The sequence below is a fragment of the Schistocerca piceifrons genome, chromosome 3, assembly GCF_021461385.2.
Source record: "Schistocerca piceifrons isolate TAMUIC-IGC-003096 chromosome 3, iqSchPice1.1, whole genome shotgun sequence".
Classification (NCBI taxonomy): domain Eukaryota; kingdom Metazoa; phylum Arthropoda; class Insecta; order Orthoptera; family Acrididae; genus Schistocerca; species Schistocerca piceifrons.
The window spans coordinates 200,659,163-200,678,795 of NC_060140.1; the positions used below are offsets into that span (position 1 = coordinate 200,659,163).

The 19,633-nt window shown below is 43.1% G+C and overlaps 1 protein-coding gene across 1 annotated transcript in view; it reads left to right on the forward strand.

Moving 5' to 3' along the window:
• The window catches only part of LOC124790013 (protein Skeletor, isoforms D/E-like), a 337,997-nt gene that overhangs the window by 244,447 nt on the left and 73,917 nt on the right, over window positions 1-19,633 (forward strand). The window contains exon 9 of the mRNA XM_047257562.1: window positions 11,304-11,499. Within this exon, the coding sequence (XP_047113518.1) occupies window positions 11,304-11,499 (196 nt within the window). The remainder of the gene's footprint in view (window positions 1-11,303; window positions 11,500-19,633) is intronic.

Consider the following 19,633-nt stretch of genomic DNA (forward strand, 5'->3'; position numbering starts at 1 on the left):
GACAATCATATCACACACACACACACACACACACACACACACACACACACACACACACACACAACACACAAAATTCATCATTGAGTCATATGTGTTGTAAAACGTTATGTAGTTCGTGACGCATTAGAGAAAACCGCTCAAAAGTAATTTCGGATCCCATTGGCACTGTAAACACTATCACATACAAAAGAATTAGAGTTGAAAATATTCAGACGGATTCACTAAGATCAGTACCGGGATGAACACTTTTTTGTACTGCAGAATTTTAGCGTCGAAACTGAGCTTCCGCTACTGATCGGAGTTTTCGTTGCCCTTTGACTTTTCTTGCAGTGTGTAGTGTAGCCCAATGTTTTGGGAGCATTAGGGTATAAGAACATAGGCGAAAAAACCTCTTCGTAAACAAACGAGTTCAACAGTTCCACAGAAACTGACGCAGATTGATCACTACATTTTTCCATGGACAGTGCACTTCCTGTGACTGTAATTCAGTTAATCATGGGAAGTTTGCGCCAGTTTCCGTCCCGTTGCAACCTGATTTTATAGTTACGCAGCGGTCACCTCGGGTTCTTGACCGCAGTTGATTTCTAACATATTTCATTACAAAAGATGATAGAGTGCCTTCACTTCATCGCTTGGAAACACGTCGTCTATCTGGTATTTTCCCCCTGGGTACGAACACCTTTGCGTTCCCATAATACCTCACTATGACCATTGTGAACGTCGCTACTGAAACATGTACTGTACAAGCAACAGCACAGTGACTAATTCTTAAATTTTGCCCCTTATAATATATTCCGATATAATCATTTTATAACAACATGACTTACAGATAGGTGTTTAACATTAGTCCACTGAAAATAGTTAAGGTTTCATAATCTGGTTCACTATCTACATGTTATCCACCGCTTCATTCTGTTGACAGGAACTATCATTAATAGCCCAAAAACTTCGAACTTTCTTTCTCAATCTTTCCATAAAAGGAAATGAGCGCCCTGTGGCCCCTAAATTAGCACTATCTTTTGAATTCGATCCTACTTCAGCAGGTTGTTAGTCATGTATGCGAGCGGCATCTTATTATCTGACATCGCGAGGTTGAGAGGATCCAGCTCCACCTTTCCCCAACAGAAAAACCGAAGTTATTATCGAGAATCGATCCATCGACTTCTTCGGTTTTAGCCAACAGCTAACCACCACGCTTCGGTGACGATCAACACTTTCGTTGCAGTATAGTTTACGTGTCCTCAGATTACAGAATGTAACATCGGCCTATTCATCTGATTTCATGATACAAACAATTGCAGCTGAGATAACTGTGTAGCATAAAAGAAAACGTTCAGGATATGGTTAGCGTCTTAAAAACGTACTGTAGTTTCGCATCGTTAATGACGAAGTCACTTTCCCCGTACTTTGTGCCTTACGTTTGGTTGGTTGATTGATTTAGGGGAGGGGGACCAAACAGCACATCCATCGGTCCCATCGGATTAGGGAAGGATGGGGAAGAGAGTCGGTCGTGCCCTTTCAACGGGACCATCCCGGCATTTGCCTGAGGCGATTTAGGAAAATCATGGAAAACTTAAATCAAAATGGCCTGAAGCGGGTTTGAACCACCGTCCAGTGTGCTAACCACTGCGCCACCTATCTCAGTGCCTTACGATTGTATGCGAATGTGTATAAAAATAATTTACTCAAGGCTCATATGTGCTGTAATTAAAAAGTAAGAAAATTTTCCAATCTTTTGGGATGCTTCAATTACTGGTTGTTAAAACGAATCGAAAGAGAGTAAGAGTAATTTGTCAGAGGTAATCGAAGGTTCATTTACAGTACAGCAGCGTATAAAATGTTCTGGAATTTTAACTTACCTCGTTCTGCGGTAAACTTCTGCAGCGCAAACATTACATACAAAGAACGGCGATAAAATTATCACAAATTTAATAAAACATAACGCAGAACCACAACTAGAAGAACACGAATAGCTTATTGGATCTGAACATTCATTTGTTATCACAGCGGCAGGAGGAAGTAATTCCGCAGCGAACTCTGTTGTATACAATCTCTGCCTTACATTTTCTACACTTTTATCACTCTATACTCTGCAAGTAAGGACGAAGCAACCGTTAGATAGCTGCTCAGTAATAGTGTAAAAGGTAATTTCTCAGAGCCCTTCAAAATGTGTGTGCACACAGACAAATCTGGAGGATCATATTTACGTTTCAACGGCAATCATTAATTGCGTTGTCTTATTTATTACATGCTTCAGTCAGTTTTTGTTTCGGCTGTAGTAAATAAGTAGACTTATATGGATTTTAAGGTGATCCAAACAAATTTATTTTATGTCTTTATTGTTTTCTTCGACATCGTATCTGAAACTGCTGACACGATAGGAGAAATACTTATGAATTTAAGTGAGAGACGGTGTTCTAGTGACGTGAAAAATATTGAGCTCTGTGATCTTGTTTTCGATCAATGTTGATTTGAGCTTATGATAATACTACCACAACCACACACAGAGTAAATAAGCAGAATTACGTAGTTTTCTAAGATTCCAGCAGTCTCAGTAATTTATTGTCTGCCTCTGTATTTCGTAAGATCACTTCTCCAACTTTAAAACTTCTTTACAGATCATGTGAAAATATAGGATTACACAAAGGACCGGAAACGTTTGGAAAAAAGACAGAAAATATGAATGAATATAAGAAAACCAAATGACTGTTCGAAATTGAAGTATGGCCACTTGCGCTTTAAGCGTCAGTAATTCAAATCAGAATTGTGTTCATATTCTGGAGATGTCATCCTCCAATATATCTGCATTCGCTGCAGCTTATCATATATTCTCTTATGGTGTCATTTTAGCAAATGATCCACAAGTTTTTCACCTGTCGAAGTCCCTTTACAATGAGGACAATCTTTAACGTTGCCCCTTTTTCAGCACTCAAACCTCTGCTCAGTAGCTGCTGCTAACACTCACATATCGTACTCAAAACAATATTTTGTATCGGTAGTTGTATTGATACTTTGATAGTAATGGAACAAAGCTATCTGAACCGAAAGTACTGAAAGGCATGGATTGCATTCTTATATGTTTTAATATTTTCTTTAATACAAAATGGCTAACACCGCATTCATGACAAAATATGAAAATTGTGCTTTGTTTCCATGAACAAACGTGAGTATAAAATCAGGTAAAGGACAACACTATTCCAGACACAAAAAAAATTATTGGTCTTAACGTGAACTACTTGCTACATTAATATTACACAATTATTACAAGAAAACTTATTTTCGTAGTAAAAAGTCTTGTCTATTTGAATCATTCTTTTTGATATGCCACCTAATAATATTAACTTTTTCCTTTACCTACGTTTCTTTACATGAGTCCTCGAACCAATTTCCAATGGTAGCAGATACATATTTTATACTACTGGTACAGCTTGCTGAAATCTGCTATGTTCATTATGCACTGCACGTGTTATGTAATTTCTTGTTCTTCTTATTTTTCTGTTTCTTTATCTTTCGTTAGGGCCTCTGTAGGACCATGAGTAGCCGTTCCACGGACTGGGTTTTCCTCTTCTCCTTCGACAACTTTTCATCCCATCCGTTCTTCTCGACCTGAGTTCTTCCTCATTTTTCCTGCTCCTCTGGTGACTTTCAGTTCATTTTCCGTATTCTTCTCTGTTGATGTCTGTCACATTGGTCAGTGTGTGCTTGTTTCTGTAAATGTACTTCTCTTCCACCTCGATATCTGATTCAGACCGGTTATTCCTGACTTCAAGAACTCACTTGGTACCTGTCTTTTTCCTGTCCCACACGTTATGTTCCACAGTCTTGGAGATTTTTCCCCAATTCACAATGATAACATGCCATTAAACTAGTAATGAAATGTTATTTTATCCTCATAGCATTCGATATTTTCGCTACAAATACATTTCTTTTGAGTCTATACAAATTTTATATAGATGCTTCACATCAGAACGCCGCTACTCAAAAATTATCTTGTAGCAGTTAAAAGAATGCGCGCTACAGTAATATAGTTACTAATAGCCTGATGCGTGCGTACAGACTACATACCATTCTAAAGAGATTTTCATGAATGGAATTACATCAAAGTGATGTGACTGGCATGAAGAGGTTCTAGGAACGTAAATATATAAAATCTTCTCATCTCCTCACAGTTCAGATGCTTCAGAAGTAATATCGGTCAAATTCTTTATTTGTGTGTATTTGATATCTGAGGCTAATGCATGAAGACCCAGCTCTTTCGTTAACACAGTGGTAGGGCTTTCTCGTCCGATTCTTGTTTATAATGCGAATATGATGACTGTACGCATGTTTCACTAGAATTTCCCCCTTTGGCACTGGTGCTGTACGTAAAAAATTAAAGAAACTCTGAGACCATAAACGGCAAATAACGAAACACAACATGGCTGGAAATTAAGTTTACTCGTAACGCAGTATTTTTCGGACTGCGCGGGGAGCGAGGGGATGGACTGTTTCCCCACTCGCTTTATCTCCCGTTGGAATTCTTCTGACCTGCTTGCTGTAGATTATGCACTATTTGATCAAAAGTATCCGAACATCTTTTAATGGCCATTAATATGGGCTGAATCCATCCTTCACCTACATGACAGCTTTAACTCTGCTGGGAACGTTTTAAATGAGGTGTCTGAATGTCTGTGGAGACATTCTTCTTCAAGAGACGTAAGAAGAGAAGTTATGGATAATGGAAGTTGGAGTCTGAAGTCGACGCTGTAACTTACCTCTCAGGTGTTCCATTGGGCTCAGATGGGGAGCTTTGGTAGGTCAGTCCATTTCAGAAATGTTGCTGTACGCAGATCATTGTCTCACAGATGCTATTTTATGACAAGGTGCTGATGCTGATACAAACAATTATCAGCTGATAGGTATCTGTAATATCCTGCCCACTCGTCTAATATAGGGTGCCTAGGAAGCTGTTTCTCAGATCGCTAGACAACATTTCCAAGCAAATCATACTAATGGAGTTTATTACAGTAAGTTAAATTGACAATACTTAACTATGCGTTTTCACAAAGGTGCTGGCAGCTGTGGCCGAGCGGTTCTAGGCGCTTCAGTCCGGCACCGCGCTGCTGCTACGGTCGCAGATTCGAATCCTGCCTAGGGCTGTTTATTCCTTTATTGTGATTTCATGCTTCAGCTGAGGCAGGCCGTCAGCGGCCTACATACGCCGCTCTTCGGCCAAAAGGCACAACATAAATACACGGAAGGCATAGAAACCATTAAAAAAGCATGGTAAACACATGATGAACACTGCACAAGAAATCAGAAGTAGTTCGACGGAAAACGCTGTAATGAAGGGTGGCACCAGTTGAAAATAGATGAAGACGTCCGGGTGGAGACACGAACGTAGTAAAAACACTGACGAAGACACTATACACAAACGGAGAGACACTGACGCACGGAAAACACTGGCGACGATCATCGGCGAAGCACTCACACTGATGAAGGAGGGGGGGGGGGGGGGGGAGGGGGGCTGCCTCCAGGTCAAAGAGAGAGGTAGGAGGGCGGGAAGGAGGGAGGGGGGTGGAGCCAGTGGGTCTCGGGCATGGGTGTGTGTGGTGTCCTTAGGTTAGTTAGGTTTACGTAGTTCTAAGTCTAGGGGACTGATGACCTCAGATGTTAGGTTCCATAGAGCCATTTGAACCATTCACAAAGGTGTGTCGCAAGCAAATGGCAACATGCAAACAATCAGTGTCCTTCGGTATGTACAATTTCAACGCAAGCAAAACAGTTCAGTGCATAAGTAACTGCTGTAGCGTTAGTATGACGGCTAGTCTTCCAATCCGGCGTCGGCTAGCCGGTGCGGCGCTTATATTCTCTTCGTGTAGATGCCGCTCCTGTCGTGGTGTCGTCCTAGTCAGCGTACTATTGGCCGAAGTCGTCTCACAGCCCTCTCTGCTCTTCCGTTCTTCATCGTCGTGCCGGCGCTTGTCGTTACGCCGGAACAGTATCCCTGCTTAATGGAAGTCTTCTAAGAAGGGTTTCACCTTCAGAGGATGTCAGGTATCCAAGTAGAGAAGGAATTAGCATATTTCATCAAAATATAAGAGATATTAAAGTTTGTGAATTTCTTATGGACGTTGACTCTGACATTATTGGTTTACCGTAGCACCACTTAAATAATTTGACAATTCAGAGGTTTCCTTTACCAAGATACAGATTAGCTGGCTGTTTTTTAAGGAGTTCCTTGGGGGGGGGAGTGGCAATGTGCGTAAAAAACAGTACTCCGTTTGAGACCATAGACTTATCACGGCATTGTACTGAACAGGTATTTGAATGTTATGCAGGGGCAGTTGAATTTAGTGGAACCAAACTTCTAATTGTTGTTGTTTATAGGTTCCCTGACTCTGACTTCTGAGCATTTCTGCTCAAGCTAGAGAGGGTCCTTGGTTCACTTTATAGGAAGTACCAAAAACTAGTTATACTTGGTGACTTCAATATTAATTTTGTATGTGACCGTGCAAGAAAAAGGATGTTGAAAGATCTCCTAAACTCATATGATCTGATGCACTGTGTTTTTTCCAACCAGGGTGCAGGGGAACAGAGGCACAGCTATAGAAAATATTTTTATTCGTTCTTCTTTACTAGATGGGCGTTTTGTTAGTAAAAGGGTGAATGGCGTTTCAGACCATGAGGCATATATTTTAACACTAAAAATTTTTGTACTCAGGCAAATGTTATAGATAATTAGAAACTATTTAGAAAAGCTAATCCAAAGGCAATAGAGAGTTGTTAAAACCTAGTCAAGCAGCAAGAGTGGCAGGATGTTTATAGTGCCGATAACATACACGACAAATGCTTCCCTTAACTCATTTCTCATGCTCTTTGAAAGTTTGTTTCCATTAGAACGTTCTAAACAGAGTATTAACAGTAAAAGGCAGCCTGGATGGCTGTCTGATGGGATAAGGTTCAAATGGTTCAAATGGCTCTGAGCACTATGGGACTCAACTGCTGAGGTCATTAGTCCCCTAGAACTTAGAACTAGTTAAACCTAACTAACCTAAGAACATCACAAACATCCATGCCCGAGGCAGGATTCGAACCTGCGACCGTAGCGGTCTTGCGGTTCCAGACTGCAGCGCCTTTAACCGCACGGCCGCTTCGGCCGGCTAAATGGGATAAGGATATCGTGTAGAACGAAGTGGGGATTATATAAAAATGTTAAAGTAGTCACAATCAAGCTACAGTAGCCCATTATAAACAGTATTGTAAGGTGCTTAAAAATGTTATTAGGAAGGCAAAGAGTATGTGGTACGCAAATAGAATAGCTAATTCACAGGATGAAATTAAAACCATATTATCAGTTCTGAAGGAAGTGTCTTGTCAGGAGCACAAGGTCGACGATATAAAGTAAGTTAGTAGTAAAAATATTTCTGTTACTGATAAATCAGAGATATTAACAGTATGTAACAATCATTTTCTGAGCATTGCTGGCGAATTAAATAAACACTTCCACAAGGAATCATATAACCTTCTTGGACTTTTATGTTGTAATTTCATGTACTGACACGTTCCACGGCCTTGGAGCTTTGCTCCTCAATTTGGTCCTACGGTACTAGACTTGTAAAATAAAATGAAATAAATCGTTCCCGAACTCTACGGCTGCTGTACATGCTCGCAGTACACAATGTTACAATGTTGTAAAATGTGTTCATGTCCTCCCACATTTACCGTTATATTAAGCACAATAAGGGGACCACACGCTAACACGAGAAACATTCCCATAACGTAACACCACCTCCTCCTATTTCAGTGTTGGCACTTCAGGCCAATGCTCTCCAGAGATTCACCACACCCGAACCCTTCGAACTGACTGCCACAGGGTACAGCATGAATCATCACTACAAGTCACTCGTTTCCATATGTCCATCGCCCAGTGGCGCTGCCGTCTACGCCACCTCAATAGTCGCTTAGCAGTGACTACAGGAATGTGTGGTTTAAGAGAAGCTGCTCGACTATACTGCTCTTTAATTCCCTACGCGCAGTCATTGGGCTAGGTGGACCGCTGGTAACACGTTTAGTGGTAAGATGGCCCAGCGAAAACCGAACACAGATCAAGCATGAAAACAGAAAGAAGGTGTACTGAACTGTGAAAAAAGACTCAAAATAGAAACAGTGAACGGCCCAAGCTCAAGAAATGCAACATCGAGAGAATTGGAAGAGCCACGTTTTCGTGGTTGTGTGGTCACGGTGTGGGACAGCAAAGTAGAAGATCCGTGTGCAAATCTCCCCTCGTGCCCCATTTTTTTCACAAAATTATGAACTGTCGGTCCAGTTACTGATGTGTCTGTTCTTCTTCTGTAGTCTTGGCAACTGATATTCAATACAGTTGTTATAGACACGACACATGTGGCAAGAATAGATTACCACCGCAAGTAAATGTGAGGAATAGCAAGAAGAGGCGAGATGCCGCATAGGCCTCTGACAGAAATGAAAACAACAAACAAACGGGCTTGTACTGTGTTGCAACAAAGGAATTCAAGAGCCATCACTTTCAAAACGGAGCACTCAACTCATAACATGTGGTACTTGTGCAGAACAAATAAGAGGTACAAACGTCCGGATGTCCCTTCCTTACAATTCGTTGTTGCCAAGGGACGTTACTCCACGACACAGACACAGATTTGAATGCAGCTAACAGACACGTCAATGACCGAACGGGCAGTTCATAATCCTGTGAAGAAAGAAAAAAATAATAATGGGGTGCGAGGGAGATTTGAAGAGGATCTCCCCTTGCACAGTCCAACACCGTGACCACACAAGCATGACGCTGTGGCTCTTGCAGTTTCCTCGATGTTGCACATCTTGAGCTTGGACCGTTCGTTGCTCCTATTTTGCTTCTTTTTCACAGTTCAGTACACCTTCTTCCTGTTTTCATACTCGCCTGTGTTCAGTATTTGACGGGCCATCCACTGTGCCATCTTACCACTAACTGTTAGGGGAGTACGACGGCTAGTTTCCCCCCGTCAGGAGTGATTCCTTCTGCTGATTTCGTGCTATTTTTTTACAGTCATCTTCTGCAATGCTCAACGGTTTGAGTCCGTCATTATATGAGGTCTGCATGGTTTTAGTTCAGCTGTGGCTGTATCTTCGAGTTTTCACTTCAATATCATATCACCAACAGTCGACTTGAGCAGCATTACAGGAGTTGAAATGTCCATGGTGGATATGTTACTCTGGCGACACTTTCGAAGGCAATGAGTACTCCTAGCCGACCCTTTCTGCTGTTACTGCTTTTTTACTGAGATCACAATACTCCCTCCTTTTATAATGGCAGGTACCGCTGTCGTGACGTCTACTGGCGAATTGCGCAATACATAAGGGTGTTCGGATACTTCTGGTGAGATCGTGCACGTTTGTTGATCGTCATTATGTCTCATACAGTCATACAATGAAGAACCAAAGAAACTGGTACACCTGCCTAGAATCGTATTGGGACCCCGCCAGCACGCAGAAGTGTCGCAACACGACGTGGCATGGACTCGACCAATGTATGAAGTAGTGCTGGAGGAATGAATCCTGCAGGGCAGTCCATAAGTCAGTAAGAGTAGGAGGGGGCTGGAAATTTCTTCTGAACAGCACGTTGCAAAGCATTCCAGTTATGCTCAACAATGTTCATGTCTGGGCAGTTCAGTGACCAGCGGAAGTGTTTAAACTCAGAAGAGTTCCTGGAACCACTCTGTAGCAATTCTGGACGCATGGGTTGTCATATTATCCTGCTGGAATTGTCCAAGTCCGTCGGAATTCACAATGGACATGAATGGATGCAGGTGATCAGACAGAGTGCTTACATACATGTCACCAGTCAGAGTCGTATCTAGATATATCAGGGGTCCCATATCACTCCAACTGCACGTACCCCACACCATTTCACGGTCTCCACCAGCTTGAACAATCCCATACTGGCATGCAGGGTCCATGGATTAATGAGGTTGTCTCTACACCCATACACGTCCATCCGCTCGATACAATTTAAAACAAGACCAGGTAACCAGTTTCCAGTCATCAACAGTCCAATACCGGCGTCGACGGGCTCAGACAAGGCTAAAGCTTTGTGTTGTGCAGTCATCAAGGGTAAACGACTGGGCCTTCGGCTTCGAAACTCCATATCGATGATATTTCGTTGAATGGTTCGGAAGCTGACATTTGTTTATGGCCCAGCATTGAAATCTGCAGCAATTCGCGGAAAGGCTACACTTCTGTCACGATGAACGATTCTCTTCAGTCGTCATTGATCCCGTTCTTTGCCGCGCGGGATAACCGAGCGGTGTAAGGCATCTTGCTATTGTCATCGCGGCTTCCCCCGTCGGACGTTCGAGTCCTCCCTCGGGCATGGGTGTGTGTCGTCCTTAGCGTAAGTTAATTTAAGTTAGATTAAGTAGTGTGTAAGCTTAGGGACCGATGACCTTAGCAGTTTGATCCCTTAAGACCTTACCACAAATTTACAAACTTTCCCGTTCTTGCCGGCCGGAGTGGCCGAGCCGTTCTAGGCGCTACAGTCTGGATCCGCGTGACCGCTACGGTCGCAGGTTCGAATCCTGCCTCGGGCATGGATGTGTGTGATGTCCTTAGGTTAATTAGGTTTAAGTAGTTCTAAGTTCTGGGGGACTGATGACCTCAGAATTTAAGTCCCATAGTGCTCAGAGCCATTTTTTCCCGTTCTTGCAGGATGCTTTACCGGCCACAGTGATGTCAGAGATTTGATATTTTACCGGATTCCTGATATTTACAGTACACTCATGAAATGGTCGTACGTGAAGATCCCCACTTCATCGCTACCTCAGTGATGCTGTGTCCCATCGCTCATTCACTGGCTGTAACACCACGTTCAAACTCAATTAAGTCTTTATAACCTGCCATTGCAGCAGCAGTAAGCAGTCTAACAACTGCGCCAGACACTTGTAGTCTTATATAGGCGTTGCCGACCGTAGCGCCTTATTCTGCCTGTTAACATCTCTCTGTATTTGAATATGCGTGCCTGTACCAGTTACTTTGGCACTTCAGTGTATAATGGCAGGTACGCCTGTCGTGACCTCTACTGGAGAATTCCGCAATACATAGGGTGTATGGATACTTGTGATGACATCGTGCACGTTTGATGGCCATCATTATGTCTCACACAGTCATATTAACAGCAGTTTGCTTTGATGTGCTCTGTCATCCCTCGAAGCTTCTAGAAGCATGGCCCTGCTTTTACTCAATAGAAACGACTTTGGCTGCAGAAACTTGTCTACAGAGTCAACCGCTGACTGCGATCGTGGTGTTCACAGGAGGGTACTAACACCGTGCTGCCTCTGAACGCGGCGCTGGTGAACGGTTACTCCATCGTGACGTTCCAGCGCCACCTGCGCGCCCGCGACGAGCTGGACCTGCCCGTGCTGACCAACCAGAGCCAGGCCGTCATCTGGGCCGTCGGACCGCTCAACGATCGCCGAGAGGTCTCCTTCCACCACACTTTCAACAAGCGTAAGTCGCATGCTCTCGTACTTCCCCCTACCATAGAGGCCCAAGTAAAAAAAAAAAAAAAAAAAGAAAAATCACAGAAAAGAAATACAAAGTCTCTCTCTATAGGTCAATGCAGAACGTGTAGAGCTCAATGTAGGTTAGCGAGTTTCAATTACACTGACAGAAATTAAAAGTGTTAAACCATTTGTTGTGTACATAGTTCCGCGTAGTCAGCGCGTACACAACTTTCCCACTAGAGCGCGCCCCGCTAAGCACACCAGCGCAGGCGCAGTGCTCGTCCGTCTCCGCACTACGAGATGGCGCTGCCGTAGAGACGGACCAAATTCTGCTTCCGCTGATCCACGTATTAATATGTAACGCAGCCAATGAGATTGCTGCTTACGTAGAACCTTTTCTCCTCGCGGATCACACTCGCGCAGTGATACATGAACGCGCGAGGTATTATAATGAGTGTACAAATCTCCGAGTAGTGAGTCTGCATTTGTCTGCACCAGCCTGTACCAGTCTATAGTCAAGTTTCAGTCTGCCCCTAATAAGATTACCATATTCCTGTACATAGGCATGAAGGTAAATGTATAGACACTTTTGTCAAGTATCAGAGATATATGTGAGAATAAGATTAACGTACCAATACCAAAGGAACTTCAGATTTTCAATTGTAAATAGCATCCAGAACCAAGTTAAGTAATTTTTATGCTTGTTAAAATTTTAATAAATGTGTGTGAAAATTAATCAAGTTCTGTTTAAAGCTGGTCACCGTCAATCTGCTACTCAAAGCGTGCAAGCGGCATTTCTATCGTCTGACCTAACGGCAGAAGTTAAACAAGCCACGATAAGACCACGAGAGATATTGCTGACACTCGCCTACTTCGTTAGAGCGACAAGTCAATTAATCTGATGGTGTGTGTACTGAAGGTCTTACAGTATGCACACCACACCATTATCTCCTCGACCAATGCTATCAAACTGATGCTGCAGTACCTAAATTACTGTAGAATATGTTGATTAATATGTCAACCTTACACATACTTCTTGCTGGTACTTTAATCTCAAACAAAAACCATACTAACAGATAAAATGAGCGAAGGCAGAGCAATGGAACAAGCATTTAGTGACTCTGATACTAAAATTTTGTCAAACTATCTGACTAAAAATCGTATCAGGTTTTGGTCTTGCATAAAATCAGTAAGCGGTTCGGAATCATCTATTCAGTCACTCAGTGACCACACTGGTGCCGAAACGGAAGACAACAGAGAAAAAGCCGGAAATACTGATTTCGATGTTCTTCAATAGTTTCACGGTGGAAGACCCTAAAACGGTCCCAATTTCCAGTCATCATAAGAACGTCAAAGTTAAAAAAAATGTTCAAATGTGAGTGAAATCGTATGGGACTTAACTGGTAAGGTCATCAGTCCCTAAGCATACAGACTACTTAACCTAAATTATACTAAGGACAAACACACACACAACCATGCCCGAGGGAGGACTCGAACCTCCGCCGGGACCAGCCGCACAGTCCATGACTGCAGCGTCATAGACCGCTCGGCTAATCCGTCGCGGCAACCTCAAAGTTGAGATAGTTGATCGTGGAATAGAAAAGCAGCTATAATCGCTTACTAGTGGAAAGGCATCAGGACCAGATGAGATACCTATAAGATTCTACAACTATCATGCGAAAGAACTTGTTCCCCTTCTAGCAACACTTTAATCTAGTTCGCTGGAGCAACGACGGATGCCTAGCGACTGGAAAAAAGTGCACGTCATACCCGTTTTCAAGAAGGGTTGTGGGATAGATCCAAATAATTGTAGGCCTATTTCGTTGACGACAATCTAATGTAGAACTATATAACATGTTTTATACCAGACGATTATGGTGTTTCTGAAGAACGAAAATCTCCTCTGTAAAAATGAGCACGGATTCCGCAAACAAAGATCCTGCGAAACACAACACGCTCTGTTCTTCTATGAGACAGATCTAGAGCACTATAAACAACGTTGCTCAGGTTGATGCCCTAATCCTTGACTTCATGAACGTATTTGACACCGTCCCGCACCGTCGTTAAGGAAAAACAAATACGAGCATGCCGAATATCGGACCAGATTTGCGATTGGATTCAAGACTTCTTTGCAGACACAACTCAACACGTCGCTCTTAATGGAGCAAAATTGGCAGACGTAAAGGTAATTTCCGGAGCACCCTTAGAGGACGTGATAAAACCGTTACTGTTTCAAATGGTTCTAATGGCTCTGAGCACTATGGGACTTAACATCTGAGGTCATCAGTCCCCTAGAACTTAGAACTACTTAAACCTAACTAACCTAAGGACATCACACACATCCATGCCCGAGGCAGGATTCGAACCTGCGACCTTAGCAGTCGCGCGGTTCCAGACTGCAGCGCCTAGAACCGCGTGGCCACCGCGGTCGGCTCGTTACTGTTTACGAGGTATATAAATGATCTAGTAGAAAGATTCCAAAACTCTTTAAGACTGTTCGCAGATGATGCGACTGCCTGTCAGAAAGTTGCAACGGCAGAAGACAGTATCGATTTGCAGAATGGCCTGCAGAGGACTGATGTATGATGAAGGTTCTGGGGTTCCACACTTGACGTCAACAAACGTAACACATTCCGGATACATAGGAAAAGAAATCCATCATCCGTACTACTACACTACTGATGACAAATCGTTGGAAACATTATCTCACGTAGAGTAACTAGTAGTATTCCGGGCGGGAAGGAGCGCCTGGTCCCCGGCACGAATCCGCCCGGCGGATTTGTGTCGAGGTCCGGTGAATCGGCCAGTCTGTGGATGGTTTTTAGGCGGTTTTCCATCTGCCTCGGCGAATGCGGGCTAGTTCCCCTTATTCCGCTTCAGTTACACTATGTCGGCGATTGCTGCACAAACAATTTTTTCACGTACGCTTACACAACCATTACTCTACCACGCAAACATAGGGGTTACACTCGTCTGGTGTGAGACGTTCCCTGGCGGTGGAGGGGGGGGGGGGGGGTACACCGGGGGCCGAACCGCAGAATAACCCTGGGTTCGGTGTGGGGCGGCGGAGGGGTGAAGTGGACTGCGGTAGTCGTCGTGGGGTTGTGGACCACTGCGGCTGAGGCGGGGACGGAGCCTCTCCGTCGTTTTTAGGTCCCTGGTTAACATACAATACAATACAACTAGTAGTAACTACCCAGAGCGGCTTTAAATGGAATGACCACATGAAACAAATAGTAGGAGAAGCACTGGCCTGACTGAGATTAAAAGGAAGAAATGTAACTCATTTCATTCTTGTCTCGCACCATTCGCGAGTAGAAAAGGGAAGGGAACATCAGTTGGTGGTACGAGAAGTACACTCCGCCACACGCCGTCAGATGGCTTGTGGAGTACTGATGTAGATGTAGATGATGAATGGTGTGAGCACATGACATGTATTACGTATGTCAAACGGTACTGGAACTTTTCCGGTGGAGATCGCAACACAGCATGTCCAGAGACGGTGCATGTGCAGCTTATCGCTTTTTTTCGTACCTTGAGAAAGGTTGAATCATTGGCATAAGGGGCAGAGAAGCAACATACCGTCAGATAGCACAGACAGTAGGCAATAGTGCTACAGCTGCAGAACTAGTGATGACAGGAAGGACAAACGCAAGAGAGCAGCAAGAGGAATGGATTCACAGCCTTTTTATGTGAGCACGTGAATGGCGAACATAGGGCCCAAGCCGTTGCATTGTTTTATGCTTTCCTATGCTTCTCTCAGTCTCTAGGACAAATTGCCTGTTGACAACCTAGCTTGCGGGCGGTTAACTTATGTTCTTCGGACCCCACATCTGGGTTTGACCGTTACCCTTTCAAATTACTTTTTTTTACGAAAGTGCGGATCATGCGAGGAAGGTTGGCCGCCACCCAACATGGTAGCCAGCCCATGTGGGGGATCATCACTCACCTGTAAGGTGGTGGCCCCAGACTGCATATGGAGCGCTTTATAGATGCCCGAGCGGATACCTCCCTACGTACACCGAAGAGCAGGTGCCCGTCCGTCTGGCAGCAGAGGGACCCTGGACAATGGTCATTAAGCCAGATGGCTATTGCTGCGGCTGGATGGCGCCCGTTGGGAATAGAGGGCACCTGGCGGGTATCTTGCACCATGAAAAGACGTAAGGTACAAGACGGTAGCCCGTCTGGCCAGTTTAATGTACAACGACGTTGTTGGATGATCGTAAGATTATGAAATTCATACTTGAGACACTACCTAGCTAAACTAGACCCGCCAGGATAGCCGAGAGCGCTAACGCGCTGCTTCCTGAACTCGGGTAGGCGATCCCGGATCGACTCCGCCCGGCGGTTTAACGACGACGGCCGGTGTGCCGGCCAGCCTGGATGTGGTTTTTGGGCGGTTTTCCACATCCTCCTAGGTGAATAGCGGGATGGTCCCCACGTCCCGCCTCAGTTACACGACTCGCAGACATCTGAAACACATTCACACTATTTCACGATTTACACTAGACTCAGACAGGTGGGGTACACTAATTCCGTACTGGGGGGTATGGGGTGGCGGCAGGAAGGGCATCCAGCCACCCCTTAAAATTAACCATGCCAAATCCGTACTTAACCCTGCCGACCCTGCGCACAATGCGGGAGAAGGCGGTAGCGAAAGAAAGAAAGAAAGAAACACTACCTATCTAAACTACCTCTCTCCTGAATTAGTTTAGCATCTGGTCATTACATAGTTCCAAACTTTGCAAAATGACTAGCCACGAATAAAATGATACGAAGATTGTTTCATAGAGTAATTAGCCCTATTTGTTTTTCATAAAACTTGAAGTTACCATTTCAAACAAAAAATTATCTGCTCACACGAAATGACAGGCCTTTCTTTGTATAATTAATAGTTTCTAATGTGAAAGTACAGTCCATTTAAAATTTCCAGAAAACAACAGAAACTGTTATTGGCCAATGCCTATTGGAACTATCAAAAACTGAAACAATGACATTGTAGCACTCACACAAAAAAGACGTAATTCACATTAGCTTCCATCCATCCACTAAGTCTTTAATCACAACAAAGATTTGCGATCTTATACTTCTGACGTATTGGAAATCATACAAAGTATCATGCAAGTCTTTGTCAAGATTCTCCATCGTCACGAAATTCTGGAAATATCATATGTCTTAAGGTACTTGGCAAGGAGAACTTCGATGCAAGAAGCTTTGTTACAGAACTAAATAAATAAATCAATGTACTCAAAACAGTTACAGAACATATGTAAAAATATATACTGTAAGGCTTCGGTAATGGCTTTTCTGTTTATTTTTGTGTTAATTTTGCTGCTATGGTCTGTATGAGTCGAGCATAGGAGCTATGCATAGAGAACCCGCTTCGTTACAAAATAAAACTGTCCATGTGTCAAATATGAACATAAGCTATTCAGTTGGAAAACAGAAAATGTCGCTTGGAAATAATAACAGTATAAGTCGAACTTTGTTGTCGTACAGTCCTTCCCAAACAAAGCCTAAACTGATGCAGTCCGTAGCGTTCACAGTTTTGCTTGTTTCGCATTCACACTAAAATAAGCATTGCTACGTTCCGTTTCCACATTAACTAAACAGGCAATCACTGAACTCGAAAACGTTTTCAGTTACGTTTTGCGATCAGTGTGCTTCGAAAATTACTGACTCACCAAGACGACACTGTAGTAAATATAGCTGTAATCCTTACAGTACACCAATCTTCAATCTATTTTCGAGATATGTGCGCGCATATATACAGTAAGCACACAAGAGACACAATTCTGAAAATAAATTCAGTAGTTGTGTAGCTTACAAAACCGTACACAAACTCTCTAGCTTTCAGAATAATTGTATAATGATCACACAGTGAAGGCTTTAGCGACCGGGTATCATAGTTGCTGATGAGTCTTCCGCGCTGTATGACCGTGGTCGAAGAAAACGTTTCGGTTCCTGACGTTTCGTCCAGAGCGTCCATCTTTGGAGGTGCTTAGCATGATGATGAGTCTTGCCGACTGACATGCCGAACGTCGGAGAGCGCCACAAATACTGTGTAAAATGAGCGTCGTCGAGTTTACTCGTGATCAGCAGAGATACTCTTTGTCAGAGATAAAAAGTTAACTATCGACTATCGCCTGTCAAAGATAAAAACTTATCTGTCGATTCTACAGAGTCATTGTCTACAAATCATTGAGATCCAAGGCTCCTTCTTTCCTGTTAGTATCATCACTGTGCTTATATGTTTCGATGGATTCTCTGTATAGTCGTGGATAGTAGTTTGACAGAGTAGATAAAATTTTGGTTTCGAAAAATTTCAATTCATGATTTCCTGACTGAAGAGCATGCTCTGCTATAGCAGATTATTCTGTATTCCCTAGTCGGCAAAGGTTTTTATGTTCTTTCAGTTCTGTATTCACGCTTCTCTTGGTAGTTCCAATGCAGAACTTTCCATAAGTACACGGGATCTTATCTACTGCACTTGCTACCAGAGTAGGGCGTTTGTCCTTTAAGATCGGAGTGCTTCACACATTTACTTGGTCTAAACCCGGTCTGATGTCATGTTTCTGCAAAATCTTGCCAATCCGATCAGTTACTTCTTTGACAAAGGTGAGAGAAAAAATGTTCTTCCATCGCTGTGTTTTATTGCTGTCACAAGCTGCGACATTGTTGCGAATAAAACAGTGACTCGTAATACAATAAGTTTCTTTAATTGACGTCTATGATCACACATTTTCTTGTTCTTTCTCTGTTCATTTCATAGACTGCATTAATTAGATAATGTGGGTCATGCACCGTTACGGAATTTTATCATTCTTTTCTTGCAACGGAGAGCCGCAGGGTACGAGGGGCCCTCTGGCGGTCACGTATCTCCAGCCACTTCCCGCCAATGCGGTATTCTGGCGTTAGCGATAACAGAGGGCGCTGATTATGTGCAGCACTATGTTTTCTTTCATTGTGGCTTCTTTAGCGATTTTTTTATGGTTTTTAATATTATCCTGTGCGCTATCAAAGGTGTTTATTACTTATGTCATTATCTAGAATATTGGCACTAAAGCATATGTCAACTACTGTCTCTTAACTTTTCCTCTTTTTGACAATCTTACTTTTGTCGTGTTCTATTTCATTGCTTTTTCTACTGTAATGCCTTTTATACGTTATAAGCTCATTATAAACTTCAACTGTTGTACCCCCTTTATTTTCGCTGTTCAATTAATTATTGAAAACTAGTGTATGCCGACATTAGCGACATCTGGTGAACTTACAACACAAACATCTTGTGGCCACTGTACGGCAGCTTCTTTTGAACAGTAGTGCTACTGACGACATGACTCGTGCATATGATGTTATTTACATATATTTGACGATGCTGGTACTGATGCTTCATTTAACATTTGACGATGCCACTGTGGCTGCAGTACATTAGGACTTTGTTTTTATTAAACAGGTATGCCTCTTCAAAATGGCTCTGAGCACTATGGGACTCAACATCTTAGGTCATAAGTCCCCTAGAACTTAGAACTACTTAAACCTAACTAACCTAAGGACATCACTCACATCCATGCCCGAGGCAGGATTCGAACCTGCGACCGTAGCAGTCCCGCGGTTCCGGACTGCAGCGCCAGAACCGCACGGCCACCGCGGCCGGCGGTTTGCCTCTTCATACTTATAGCGCACAAATGCATAAATGTCAGTAGTACTTTTCATCATGGTCTATTTATTGTTTTTAATCTGTAGACTATCTACGAGTGTATTTATATTTTTTCCCATTTTTTGCTGCAGATTTGATGATGGCCATTATAGACCGAAACCGGTAATCTGTTAACAAAAAGTTTGTGCCATAGACGTAAATTAAAGGAAACTTATTTTATTGCTGTAGTTTTTCCTAATGTTATTTGCTCACAAACCCCTATTTACGCCTTTGCTTGAATAGTCATTCTTCTCGAAAGACTGATTCAGATGTTTTAATTCGTCGTTCAGGTGTTCCGGAGTGCAAATTCTTTTGGGTGTTTCTTGGATTGTGGCCTTACAGCTCGGAAGACATGTCAGCAACTGGATACTGACCACATGAAACATGGCGGATAGTACAGTAGAGCGTCGATTATCCGAACATCGGTCAACCGAACGAC